The sequence below is a fragment of the Acanthopagrus latus genome, chromosome 14 (genome assembly GCF_904848185.1).
Source record: "Acanthopagrus latus isolate v.2019 chromosome 14, fAcaLat1.1, whole genome shotgun sequence".
NCBI classification, from domain to species: Eukaryota; Metazoa; Chordata; class Actinopteri; order Spariformes; family Sparidae; genus Acanthopagrus; species Acanthopagrus latus.
This window is the reverse complement of record NC_051052.1, coordinates 10,362,938-10,377,430: the sequence shown is the minus strand read 5'-3', so window position 1 is coordinate 10,377,430 and position 14,493 is coordinate 10,362,938. Positions and strand designations below refer to the sequence as shown.

The 14,493-nt window shown below is 45.3% G+C and overlaps 1 protein-coding gene across 3 annotated transcripts in view; it reads right to left on the bottom strand.

Annotated features, from left to right (window-relative positions):
* The window catches only part of mdfic (MyoD family inhibitor domain containing), a 150,263-nt gene that overhangs the window by 34,207 nt on the left and 101,563 nt on the right, over window positions 1–14,493 (bottom strand). The window contains exons 6-7 of one of the 3 annotated variants that reach the window (XM_037121375.1): window positions 4,811–4,847; window positions 3,553–3,601 (exon numbers count right to left, since the gene is read on the bottom strand). The exons of 1 other annotated variant lie outside the window; for it this stretch is intronic. In XM_037121375.1, the coding sequence (XP_036977270.1) occupies window positions 3,568–3,601; window positions 4,811–4,847 (71 nt within the window). In that variant the 3' untranslated portion in view covers window positions 3,553–3,567. Of the gene's footprint in view, window positions 1–3,552; window positions 3,602–4,729; window positions 4,848–14,493 lie in introns of those variants that run through there. One more of the 3 variants, XR_005078851.1, reaches the window with a different exon arrangement.

The window sequence follows — 14,493 nt, the reverse complement described above, 5'->3', positions numbered from 1 at the left end:
GGGGGTCCTGCTACCGCGAAGGTGGAGAAGCGGACAGGCGATGCGGGATCTGCCGCAGAGGATTACTGTAAATATACTTTGAGACTCGGGAGGAGGTGAGGAGCGGCTACAACGCAGGAAATTTCTTTTTTTTTCCCTTTTTCTTTTTATATTTAATTTATTACTAGTTGAAATCTGATTCTGGAAAAAAAAAAAGAAAGAAAAGAAAAAACCTCAACATGGGAGAGTGTTTTTCTTCTTTTCAGGAATTTTCTTGGAGTAAGGACAGGAAGATCCTCGGCAAACAGAAGGGAAAAAAAATGAAAAAGGGGGGGAGGGATAAAACGGGTTGGGAAGGGGGGGAAGGAGAGAAAAACGCATGAAACATGAAACTCTGCAAATTTGACTTATAACAAGCAAAATTACACCCTGCTGTCATTTAAATTATGGCTGCCCTCTATAAAGGTGTCTTTTAGGTGCATTAATTGAATTCGGCACTATTTCCCAATAATAATCTGTAAAGTTCAGCCGTCCATCCTTCATGAGATCCCTGCCGCGTACCGGAGGAGTATCTATTTCAGTGGCTTAATTTATTTTCATGATTCGCCGATAATGACGGCCATGCAGGCTGTACATCAGAATTAACCTTCATTTCACTGAGGTATATTACGATGACAGTCCCCGACACATTTCACCTACACAAAGGGCATTCTCTCTCTCTCTCTCTCTCTCTCTCCCCCTCTCTCTCTCTCCCTGACTCTCACTTTCTCTCCCTGTCGCTGCCCCTGCTGTATAATCATCCTCGGCAGACCAAGATTGTTTGATAGCCGATTAATTTTCATAGGAAATCAAGTGGCCAGCTCTTTCCCTCTATCGCTCTTTCTTTATTTCTCCCTCTTACACCCTCCCCTTTCCAAACACATACATGCGCTTCTTCCCAGCTGACAATGGTGAACGCTGCTTGTGCTTGGTGACTTTTCCTGTCAATTAGGTGTTTTATTTAATCTCATCTAACTTTTTTTTTCCTCTCCTAATAAATTGCATCTCCCTCCCCCGCCTCGCCCGCGCTCCGTTTCTGATATCTCCGGCGTGGTTAATTTATTTTGGACGATGCCGATGTAACAAAAGTGCTGTAAATTAATCAGGGGACATCAAGCGAGAGGGGGTCCTTTTCGCTCGCTCCCCGGCTCTAATTTCTATGCAAACCATTAAGTGTCAGATATAGATTCCACCATTTGCTATGGTCTCAGTCAAAAGATTTCATTAGGGACCTGACGTCACGTCTTCGAAAGGCAGCGCCGGATCATTTCTGTCCTATTTTCTCCCTCATGAGCTCTTTGTTCTTCGCCCCTCTGTAGGATCCTGCCACTAAAAAGGCCCCTATGCAAATGACAATAATAGATTTCGCTAAGCGCGGCGGCGGCGGCATGATAGCCTATTTAGAGAGAAACCAAAGAAACATTCAATTTGTGGCATTAACCGCGGCACATGCAAAGGTTGCCAAAAAAGTGATTAAGAAATTACAGAATTGGTCCTCTCTGCTTGAAGTTTTTTTTTTTTCCTTCTTCTTCTTCTTCTCTCTCTCCCTCGCTCATTGACATTACATCTGTAATGAGGAGGGCTGGTAATTAGAATATTCTGGAGAGGTGAGCCCTGCTGGAGCTGGCAGCCACAAGACTGATCTCTCTCTCTCTCTCTCTCTCTCTCTCTCTCTCTCTCTCTCTCTCTCTCTCGCTGTCGTTTCTCTATTATTCCTTCCCTCTGTCATAAGGAGCCGGACACAGAACAGACAGAAAAACAGCTGTCTGATGACCAGACTCTCTATGGATGTCTCTCACTCTTCTTACTGTGTGTGTGTGTGTGTGTGTGTGTGTTTCTCACGAGCGCACGAGCTGTTCGGAGCCCCTCTGCCAGCAAATAAATATAATCAATCTCCCATTTACATACAAATAGGCTTCTCCCCTTCATCCTAATAATCTGCCCAGCATCCTCAGAGAGGGAAAATAATATTCACTCCACATGGCAATTTCGTATTTATCATTAGATGGCTTTATTGATTGTTTTTTTTTTTTCCTCCTCTCTCTCTCTCGGATAAAAAAAATTTTCCACTTCATTTTATTAGAGGATATTGAAGGCATGTAGGGCTGACATGGCACATACGCTTCATTATTTCCTGCCCAGGGATGATTATGGTTATTGACACTGTCACGTCTTGCCCCCCCGCGCACGCCATCGGTTATCAGTGCTTACCGCTGTCGAGATTCCAGGAAGACGCGGTACGTGGAGGGGGTTCTGAACATTATCACGGGCGTTTAATGGGTGTAAACTGCGGGGGACGCTGCCTCGCGCGGGTACGGCCGCGTGTCGCTAATGTGGCTCATTCCATTTTGTGTCATGTCGATGATGTGGGGGGGCGACCGGGCGGGGGCCCTGACTGAGTGTCAATCCCACTTTGGACAAACAACACTCCTGTCAGTGTGATCAGTAGCACCGGGGGCATCCAACACATCCATCATACATATGGAGAGAAAGGAGAAAGCACACGTGGAGGCAGCAGAACTTATTAAACACTAATTACTTATTGCTATCTAATTAAAACTTGTCTAAGTGGAAATCTAGATATGAGAGTGCTGACAGGATTCTGATCTTATCAGTGTACTGTAGGTCTCTGTTAGAAAAGAAGATCTTAAAAGGACATTTTGGAGTTTGTTTTCCTCTTCTACGAGCATGTTCTCCCCCCCGCCGTCCGTCAGACATTGTAACAGTTTCTCACTTTGTTCAAACATTTCATAAGCTGTCAGACAATCCTTCAGGTGTGTGATTGTGGAGTCTCACTTTTTTCCTCGCAATCTTGAAATAAACTGTGAAACCGCCATCTGTGCCACCGTGGCGACAAACACCATCGCAATCGCACGCCGCACAATAAAACAACTGCTGCTAACCCGCTGCGTAATGAGTAAATTGGCTGCCGCGGCTATTCTCGGCCGCCGCCATCAATAACAACATCTGTTAGCCGAGTTGATCTTCGGAGCCCAACTTGTCCGGTAATTAACTTGTCACTCGTTAGCGTCATTACTTTCGCAAACAGGCCTCCCACACTTGGCTGGATCTTGTAATCTCCTCATTTTCCAGAGCATCACAAGAAAGACACGGCGGCGGTCCTGCTCCAGTTACAGTTCGCTCGTGCCCCACTCTGCCACCGTTAATTAGGTCTTAATGACCATTACCGACTCATTAACAGACATTTGGGGCGATCGTTTGGAGCCGCGCTGACCTCAAACAACTCGAATGCCATTCTATCAACGATGTTCAACCACCTGATTTTTAACCTGTTCAATTAGCTTTTGCTCAGGTTCAAAAACCTTTTTCTGAATAATTACCCAACGCGCCTGAGAATCTCGTGGTTTGCATCAGCTCTTTTGCAAAGTGTGTTCAGGTCGGGAGAGCGCGTAAACAATTAACTTTTTTTTTTTTTTTTTTTTTAGGAGCAAAACAAACCTCAAGTCCTTTCCTCCTCTCAGAGAATGGGCTCAGCTTCAAAACTGATTGTGTAATCACAAGTTCCCGTGGAGATGAAGGGCGGTTTGATCAGTATCTAAGTCGCCGCAGCGCGCGCCTCCGTCTAAAACAAAAGAGACAGCGGTGGAACGCTGAGTGAAGGGTATGGTAAAAGATCATCAACAGGCGCTGACAAAGTGGTGCAATTAAGATGAATCGGGAGATCTGACAAAATGTTTGTCTGAGGTGTAAACACGCGAGTCAACAGTGCCGCAGATGTAACGGGGGAGAAACAGTGGAAATAGATCACAGCATTTAACAGCTTGTCATAATCAAACGAGATCATTAAAAATGTAGAAATTGCACGGGAGATTAGACTTCTGTTTCCTCGGAGGGAAATTGGACGTTTGTGTGTGTCGACGAGGGGAACAAACAAGCTGTTTCTTTTTGCGGTTTGACGTCCTTTCCTCAGCGGACAAAAACATGTTGAGCACTTCAGGCTTCAGGCAGGCTGGATAGTGAATAAATGCTGTTACTGCTACAGCTACGGACTTTTCAAGGACTTTCGAGGCCCAATTTTCCATCATTTAGACACCAGACATGGCGCAGTTTGAGACACATCAAGGTTAATTATTGTTACAACACTGTAACAAGGACTGGCAGCCTTTACACAATCTCACAGACAACAAATGTAAAGAAATATCAGGTAACACGAAGACACATACATCCTGTAGACGAATTTCATGCTCATATGGGAGGGTTTGCAACGGTCCTTGAAATCATTACCTTACAAGTTAATGATAAGAGACAAATATACAGATGGGTCATTGAAAGTGCTTGACTGTATATATTTTGTGAAAGAATAGAGATATTTTGTAACAATTTATAATAACAATCAATAATAATAATATATTATAATCAATTAATAAATGAGTATTTAATAGTTATCTAAACACTGATTGTTTAGTCAGGTTTACAGAAGTATTTAATTGTCAACAAAGTATCGTTAAACAGTATAGATAAATAAATCACTATTAACTAATGTTTAATTAACTATTAATTTACCATTTATTAATGATTACATATGTTCAAAGTGTTACCAAATAACATGAGAACTTTAATTTGTATCCGAAAGAAAAGTACATAAATTCTAGAACTTTCAAAGTTTATTTATGTCTATCATCACAAAACTTCCAAGGCCTTGATTTTCTTTCCTACACTTCACAAACATTCAAGGATTGGAAGAACCCACCTGAACCCTGCCGTGCTACAGTAAGCGTCGACAGGTGAGCCTGTGTGTACGTGATGTTGTAGGTGTCACACGATGATTTACCTGCTCGCCGCGGCAACCCTCTCCTCCCCTCCACCACCTGGCAGGTGAAAAAAAAGGTGCAAATTAACAAAAAAAAAAATGTCAGGAGTTATGACGGGACAGTGCGCTGCAGAAATACGTGCGTTCTTTGAAGTCCTTATTTCAGCAAAAAATTACATACACACACTATACGTATCAAAAAAAAAAAAAAACTTTATATCTAATTAAAATGATAACTGCATCCTCATTTTTCAAACTCTCATATCCTGAGGGCCAATTGGGATGAGTGCTTCTTTTTTTTTTCTCTCCCCCATGCAGCTGCAGCTTCTCTCTCTCTCTCTCTCTTTTGTGGTCTGTCTGTCTCTCTCTCCATCTCTCCCTCTCTCCATCTTTCCCCTCACTCCTCCACTGTGGCTCAGTGAACTGCTCCTACAGCAATATCCCATCATTACCATCTCCCCAGCTGAGCTTCAGCCAGCCATTATCATGCGGCATTATTAATCTTCTTGTCTTATCAACTTGCAAATCACAAACCATTGAGCCTTATGGCGCGGTTTGGGGTGCGCCGTTATTCATTTTGTAGGTCTACCTAGCCTCCGAGTCTTTCTAATCACCTGACGATTGTCGCTCTCTTACTGTTGCCCTGCCCTTCTCCTGGCCCGGGCGCTCTGTGGCGCTGGAAAGGATCCAAGTGTTTTACTCCATCTTCATACTCACACCCTCTCTGTCTCCCTCTCTCTTTCTCTCTCACACACACACCTGCACCTACAATGTCTCTTCTTTCTTCCATTCACACGCACCAGACACTGTCTCTTACATCTCTCTCCGTCTTAGATATACTGTACAGACGCAAGCTGGGAATCAAACTAGGGATTCATTACCTTGTTTAAAATCAGAAAATGGTAAAAAATCAGAGTTTTCAAAAGTCCAAGACGCCATCCTCAAATGTCTGGTTTTGACTCAGTTGGCTGTCACAGAGGAGCAAAGAAAGCAGGAAATATTCATATAAACATGTGCGCTCACCTAATCAGAAGAGAATGATAAACACACCAGCCATTTTCATGACTGGGAAAACAGACTTTAAGAACAAAACTATTTCCTATTGTTTTACTTTAATATATGGCGGACCCTGCCACCTTTCTAGTTTTAAACTGTGTTCTGGGGACCTTATTCCTCCAGGAATAGTATTGTAAATATTAAAATTCAGAATTTGAATTTCTACAAAAAAATACATAGTGTCCCTGAAATACAAAGAAGCTACAAAGAAGCTGAGATCAGAGAATTTTGACTGAACAAAAAGAAAAGTACTCACATTGAGTGATCGTTGAAAACTAATTGACAAGTCGTTGCAGTCGAGTATCATAAACTTATAACAACTACCAGAAGTTGGCCTTGAAAGCTTGCTCAGATGTATTCTCCTTTTAACTTATTCCTTGGCCAGACATTTTCTGATATGAATCATAATTTTACGTATTTCACTTTGTTTTTGGGTTTGGATTATGATCCGCCGCTTTTTTCACTTCCAGAATAAAAGAGTTTAGTTGAAAAATATTCAAAGTAGGGTCACAAAAATCAACAAAAAAACATTGTTTTTGGTCAGTACAGAAACTAGAGTATTAAATCAGCATTAGTATTGAGAGTATCAAATGATACCCAGGGCGGAATGTGACAAAGTGAATTTACTCAAGCAAAACTCTTAATAATAGTGTGTGACTGCTTATTTTCATTATACTCTTTTTGGAGAGAAACATTGTAGCTTTCACTTCACTCCATATGTTGTTACAATACAAATCTACAATTTACATTAAAATCATATTATTAGTTTCTAAACTAAAAGTTTTTCATTAAATAACCTGGCAGTATGTGGTTAAAATCAACTCCACCTGCGGCAATATTAAAATGCTGCATACATTTTTAAAGCGTCAGTTAAAATGATAATCCAGCTTCCATCTATCCATTAATATTAACATATGGCAGCACTGACAGGTAACACTTTGCATAATGAACATTTTTTGACACTTTAAGTACATTTTGCTGTCAACATGTCTTTTAACTTTTACGTAACATTCTTAATGCAGGAATTCTACGCGTAATTGAGTAAACTTAAACTGCGACACGCTACTTTTGCTCAGGTAGAGGCAATGCTTTTTCTTTCTCCCCCTTCTTCCAACAGGCTCTGAGACAGAGAAAAAAAGAATAAGAAAATTAGAAAGAAAAAACAAAAAGCATCTACATAAAATGCACGCTGGGCCCTTGCTGCTGAGAGGAGTCGACAGCGAGGAGGATAAATTTTATTAATGGGCGAGCATTAACATGCGCGTGCCCGGAGTTGACCCCTCTCCCTGACACATACGTCCACAATGTTTCTGTCATCTCTCCCTCTCTCGCCCTCCCCTGCCGATATTAGTATTCCGGGGAGGAACAGAGCCGAGCAGAGAGGCGAAGAGAGGGAAAGTTTCTTTAAAGACACACCATTGACCCCTGATTCTTGCTCTCGCTTGAGTTTGCTTTTCTTCGGGGCTAAAATATTCACCCTGCAAAACGTGGCTATGGCTATGCTACTTGAGGAAAAAAAAAATGTGTGGAAGAAAATTGCAAGGAATGTGTGTCCCTGTGTGTGTGTGTGTGTGTGTGTGTGTGTGTGTGTGTGTGCATTAGCATTTCCTTTGAAAACTTTACATGATAAATCACCTTTCCCCCCCCTCCATAGCTCATTAAGCGCCATACAACAGGTAGTGGGCATGAAATATTTAGCAGAAGACAAATTGTTTCATGTGCTCCTATGGACCCAGCTATTACCCGGGCCTTTCGCGTAACATCCGCTAAAAACAGCCCACCCTTTGATCTTCATTAATATCGTTTGGTTAAATATTTCAAATATGCTTTCGTATGTTTGATTAACATCTTTCAGAATTATTCAGTAAAACAGAGATTAGCTCTGAACGTTTGGCCGCTAATGATGAAATTGTGATTACCCACCCGTCACTGTGAATGCAACGCAAGTTGGGGAAGGAGGGGGCAACATTTTATTTGATCAGTAATATATGGCAATGCATACTGGACAGTTCATGAAACTTTGCGGACAAACTTCCCCCCATGCATTCAAATATATGCTTATAAGCCCTGGGTATTAATATTCGCGTCGGGGTGTATTTTAGAGCACATTTCAGAGCGCTGCGTGCTCAACATTGTAATTTCCAAGCTTATCTAATCAATTCTGCAAGCTCCATCGGCCTCATATCAGGCCTGGTGAAAGAAATCAGCTCGGTAGCACCTTCAGAACACTTATAAATAATGAAAAACAGCTTTTAAAAAGAAAGAAGCGCTTAAGGAAAAAAAAAATGTTGATTAGAAAAGTGCCTTTTATCCGTGCCTTCAAATCTTTCACATTTCACGAATGATGCGGAGGACTCCGGGCAAAACCACGACGAATAAAGTACCCCTATCTGACCAGGGAGAAAAAAAGAAGTATTAATTTTTTGAGATAAAAAGTGCTGACAGCACAGAATGAGCCAGGTGGTATTTGGATATGAGCGGTGGAGATGAGATGAGAGCCCAGAAGATCACTTTCATCTTGTGTATAGAGCTGTCCTTGAAAACTTCTCTGAACTCTGCGCTGTCTGGAGAGCACCGCGTTGCTTGTCTTGGCTTTACAGCCATTTATCTTTCTCCGTGTGCCGATCTGGTCCGTGAGACTCTGACATGTCAAAACCAGAGTTTGAACCCAGGTGGCGCGGGTCAGTCGATTCACCAGATGAGCATCGTTTACAAGCCGAGGACGTATGTGTAGGCCTATTGTCTGAGTGCGGAGGGAGAGTTGAAACATGGGAGCAAAGGAAATAGATGGAGGGAGATAAAAAAGAAAAACTTTTACATGGTTAACAGCATGTGTCCTATTTTGTCATGGTGCCGCTATGCAGAGGTAGCAGGAAGGTGGGCAGGGTGAGGGAAAATACAGAGTTTTTATGCCTATCTATAAATTAGGAGTGGTGGGTTGATGAGCAGTGAAGGAGAGTCGTGTCTTAGCTCAGAGACACAGAGAGGGAGGAAGAGACTGGAGCAGCCAGATGATACATCACACACGCACGCACACACACATACACACACACAATGATACACTGAGGTCTTGATGACAGTTATCCTGTTAGGCTGTTATAGAAAAAGACTGCTGGGCAACACACACACACACACACACACACACACCCGTGCACACAGAGCTGGCAGGCACTGAGGCCCTTGTGCATCTCCTCCGGTGAGGATTTGCATTCTGCTCCTGGCAGGTCGACCGACAAATTGCCCAGGCAGCCGCGGGAGACGGAGGCTCTGGCTGAGGGGAGAGACGCTGCTCAGAAAGCGCCTCATCCGTCTGATACTCTCTGTGGAACAGCTCCTGCATCACACCTCACTTCCAGAGGCAGGGTTGATAGGGGCGGACGGGCAAGGACTGTCTTTTGGAGACCGGAAGGCCTGGCGGCCATGGCCGGACCTTCCCTCCCTGGGGCCTGGAGGGGCTCGGAGGCCAGTGTCCCCCCCCGAGCTCGCCTTAGGCCAGCAGCCCTGGGGCTATCGTTCACAAATCAGCCCCCGTTTTCCCAATCAAAGATGCCGACTGGGGGAAACTGGCCCAAAGTGCTGCTTAGTGGCTTGAATAATTCACTACCCGAAATGTCGTCACACAAATGGACCATCCGTGGAAATTAGAGGAAAAAAGACACCAGGGGACCACGGCAACTCTCGTCCTGACCACACTAATTTCAGAAAATCTTATTCAAAAGCAAATTTCAATCTTTAATCCAACGATAAAGTCAATGGCAAAGAAATGGAAGATGAGCGCATAGGAAGAGTTGCAAGCACACTGTAACGGGTCAGGATCAAAGTGATTCCTCTTTCCTAATTCCGATATTTTTACATGATTAATGATTGAGGGCAGTTCTGCAGCCCTATTAACAAGCTCAAGTTAAGTAGGGGTGATGTAAAAAGACTAATGTTGAAACAGCTAGTAATGGACTCAACTCAACATGAGTCTTGCAGTGCAGCGTTTAGGAGCTACTTCCCATCAAAGGGTGAACTTCGGGAGAGACGTGCTTCGCCCACAAAACAGGAAAATTGGGATTTGAGAGTGATTAAAAGCGAGATGGTCAGCATTTAGACAAACTCGGTGTAAGTCACAGAAACATGCATTCAGACATGCACACACTCATATATCAACGCTTCGACACCTAGTCCCAGGTGTTTGGGCTAATTAGGTGGCCTAATTGTTGCCTGTTCACCCTGGTCCGAGTGCTGAGGTACGCCCCCTTATATTGCCAACTGATGTCTGCTCCCGTTACGCCGAGAACACCAGTGTCAACAATTATCTCGCCCAGGTGCCCACGGCCTAACATGCCTGGGCGCCAGACCGAGCCAGCCCCACCTATGGGCCCTGGCCTGGTGGAAAAGAGAAGCGTAGCAAGCTGAAGCCGCAGGGACGAGGGCGAGAAGAAGTAGTCCAGGAGAGGAGGTGAGCGGAAAGGGAAGATGGTGGAGAAGAAAAAAAAAGGGGGGGGCAAAGAGAAAAAAAAGGGGCAGCCACCTACATAAGTGCCAGTCTCTGAGGCCCGGCTCAGCGCTTTAATAGATGTGTGTGTTTGCATTCAGTAGGTACAGTATGTACATTCCCGGCTTCCCCCTTGTGTTTGTTGCCACGCTGCCCTCTCTCCCCTCTCCTTAATGAGGCTGGACGCGTGGCTGCCTCAGCACCTGCCGTGGGTGGCCACAGGGTTAATCCCGCCCGGCTTCCTCTTCTCTCGCTTCGTCTTCCTCCCCTCTCTCTCTCCGCTATGCCTCTGGGCTGCTGACGGCAGCAGGCACTGTACGAGAGGGCGATGAGGAGGGAGGGGAGGTGACAGGAGGCGCAGATACCCCGGGGTTCCCCCCTCCAGCACAGCAGAATGAGTTGTACCAGACGCCGCTGGATACCTGACAAGCGGACGCCTTCATAAATTACCAAATGAAGATTGATCGCGCGCACCCCTCACCTCTTTTTGTGTCGCCATGCAGGCAGATGCAGATGCATGAGAAAGAAAACACAAACACAGGTATCCACACACACACACACACACACACACACACACACACACACACACACACACACAGATTCCACACTTTCCCCTTGTTGTCAGGCTCCAGGTGAAAAGCGATCTGGTCGTTTCATGCTCTGCCAGTCAGTCAGTCGGTCAGTCAGTCAGACTGGTGATGCAGACTCCATTACAGGTCCTGTCAGCGAGGCCAAAGGAAGCTGTTTTCTTTATGGACGGAAGAAACACCTAAAGAAAAAGTGCGTGGACGGCGTGTGCAAATCCGGAAGGATGTGCGGCCTCTCGCTCTCTCTCTTGCACACATGGACACACACGTGTAACACAAACACACCGCGGCAAACGCTCTCATGTGTAGTCTCTGCATGGCTGGCCCTAACGTCGGTGTGTGCCGTGCTGAACGTACAACGCTTCTGGGTGAAGGGGGGCTGGATTTCAGTGGAAGGACCAGGGCCATTCACCTGAGATTGATGCCCCTCCATCTGATGCGTAAAGATCATCTCCATCAACCCGCCCCACCCGTCAGCGTCCCGCGCGCTCTTAAAACCGTCCGCATCAGCAGAACAGCCACAACACACACACACACACACGTGCGCGCTCTCACAGAAGTTAATCGACTTGTGAAATCACTATCAGAACATTGTCTCTCTCTCTCACTCACTCTCTCTCACACACACACACACACACACTCTCTCTTTCTTACTCTCCCACATTTTCCCAGGGACAGTAACCTTGCCTTGTAAGTTGCTTACTCAACAGACCATGTTACGACGCGGGCGCTTTACCACTCCCGCCTCCGCCGAAAGGTCAGCACTGTCGCAGCCGATCTCATTTCAACGGCGGCCTGCTCCGTTATGATCGGGCCATTATCATAAGCTGATTCACAAATTGGCGCGGTAAGGGATGATGGGATGGGGGTCACGAGGGTGCTCGATGGGTGAATGCGAGATAGAAGGAGGTGCGGAGGGGGAAAGGGTTGCGCGGCGTACACAGACAACAAACCAGCCTCGGCCTGAGCGCTCCCTGACACTGCCTGTCTCCTATCTGCGCTGCTCGTCATGCACCGCGCCGCTAAATTGGCAGCGCTCCAATGAGAGGCAGAGACAGAGAAAATGAGCGAGAGAGCAGGGGAAAAAAAAAGAGAGTGAGAGAGAGAAGAGTGTAACCTCCTAACTCGCTCCTTAAAGGAGCTTTTTACATGTGTAGACACACTAGAATGACTTGAGGGCCTGTCAGCGTGCTGAGAAAAAGAGCTGAGGAGAGGAGGAAAGAGAGGAACGAAAAAGTCAAATAAATCTGACTGATACTCTCCTCCTCCGGTTGGCCAAAATGCCAGATGCAGTGTAAATCATGACGCGCTGACTGTCCGTCCCGGGCCGAGCTGACATTACCCCACCAGCTGTCTCCGCTTTATGATTTTGGGCCGATCATCTCTTGTGGCGGCACGGGCGCAGAGATTGATGTTTATTCAGAACCGGTCGACATATTTCAGTTACACAACCAGCGAAAGAGACACTTTAATATTAGTCAAGCCCCTGTAAGTGAACCCAGAATAATTTAATACGCCATATAGGAGGAGGGGGGGGACACAAAGGGGACGCTTTCCAGCACATCCATTTATCGCTATCCTATCTACAATGGTGGCCAGGAAAGTTTAGAGAGGGTCAAGTTCGTGGTTCCTAATGGTTTGACGTGCCTTAATATTCCGCTTAAATATTAATACTGAGCACGTTTGATTTCCACACAGTTGCTCTAATGCGCCATAAAGGGCGCCCATTCAGACCTTATAGACTGCACGTGTGGGGTCCGACTCTTGAGGTGTGCAGTAATGACAGTTATGAAAATCCAGCAAAGCGTTGTCCAGGTGGAAACCGCATACCTCGTTTTCCCACAGCTCAGAAAAACACGGCTATTCTGAGAGCAGCGGAGGGAAATGGTGGAATGTATAATGTCATGGCCATAATAAGCAGTATTATTACAACTATTAAACCGGAGTCATAAGTCAGGTTCAAATGGACAAAATGGGAGGGACGAGGCAGCCAAGGGAAATTGCCGAAAAAAGAGACAAATTCTTTTGGCTGTCTTCCCGAGTAGCATACATTAGCGACAGTGCGAGCACTGTTTGGTGCCCCGGGTTTGACCCTCAGGAGCACGCTGACTTCACCCAGCCGTCAAGACCGAGCAACCTCATGTATATTTCCACAGGTGAGCGCTTAAAAAAATGCTCCAAAATCTGGGCTCTGTCTGTAGTAAATTACTGGTTGCTGACATCCTCCATCTCTACATAATCAAACCTCTGAGTAAAGAGACGAAGAAGACGAGAAAAAAAAAAGAAATATATAAATAAAGAAACCCCGGCAAAGTCAGATTGTCTCGACGCAGGAATAACGGCAAGTTTAAATAATTCTGGAGAGCGGCTGGCCAATAAATTTCCGAGCAGAGGTTAATTTAGCGAGGGGAAACCTCGCCGCAATTACCTTGTTCGATGCCTCCCCTCCGAATGCCCTCAGGGCCCCGTCTGAAATGTCACCCAGGAGGAGGGATGGAGGGCTGGAGGGCTTTGGCGGGGATGGAGACCCACCTCAGGATGCAGCCATGAAAAACAAGGTAATCAGGACCAGGCTAAATGCTAACAACAATGGAGTCCTATTAGTGTCTATCACCGGAGTGGGTGAAATTACTCTCCTTCAATAATCATCCTCTCGCTTACAATTCCCATCACATGTTCTATATGAATTCACTCTTCATGAATTCACTCGCGGGAGGAAAGATACAAACAGAGATGGGGAGAGACAAATGTATTATTTTTTTTTTTGGGGGGGGGGGGGGCTCAGCTAATATGATTTTAATAACAGCAGCAAAAAAAGAAGAAAAAAAAGCTCACACTGAAATCATAATCACATTAGTAATGCACAGAACGGTCGCTTTGTTCCTCTCCAAATGGCATACATTTATTTTTGGTGCCATGACAGGGGATGTCACGCAGTTACTGACTTACCCCAGGTCCTATTTCATGTCATTTTGTGGATCAGTGACAGACTGACTCCCCGCTCCCTTCATCATCCAGCCACGCTCGCCTGCCAATACACAGGACTCTATCTTTATCACACTCCCATAAGCTCTGGGCCCGGGCTCGCTATATCTGCTGCTGAGATCTGGGATGCCTGTAATTACCGCACTATCTACTCAAATCAGCCCGATCCAAATCTTTATTTCCCCGAGGCCCCGGCCTGGCTCCTAGCTAGCTCTTACCTCCCAGGAAGACACAGCCGAACGTCTGGGCTTTTTTTTTAATCAGGCCTCGTCTCGAGCTGTTCCAGCAGAGAGGAAAAAGGCGGTCCAGCTGTGCCAGTGGCTTTCAGAAGGTGAAAGGTTCCAAAATATAAACACTGACAGGCTTTTAATTCAAACGTTGCACAGTGTGGCTGGTCAGCTGGGAGTACTATTTTGTCTCATGACACATAGTTGTCGGACTTTTTCCGGCTGGACTTTGTTGTGTGAGTTTTCGACTCATTAGTTAGATATGGTGGCCCTGTGATATTATACAGCACTAATGGCACAACAAGGAATTAGCAGCACCGAGATCTAATTTAATTAAGCACCTCGGCTTTATAGGGGAGAAATCTTTTT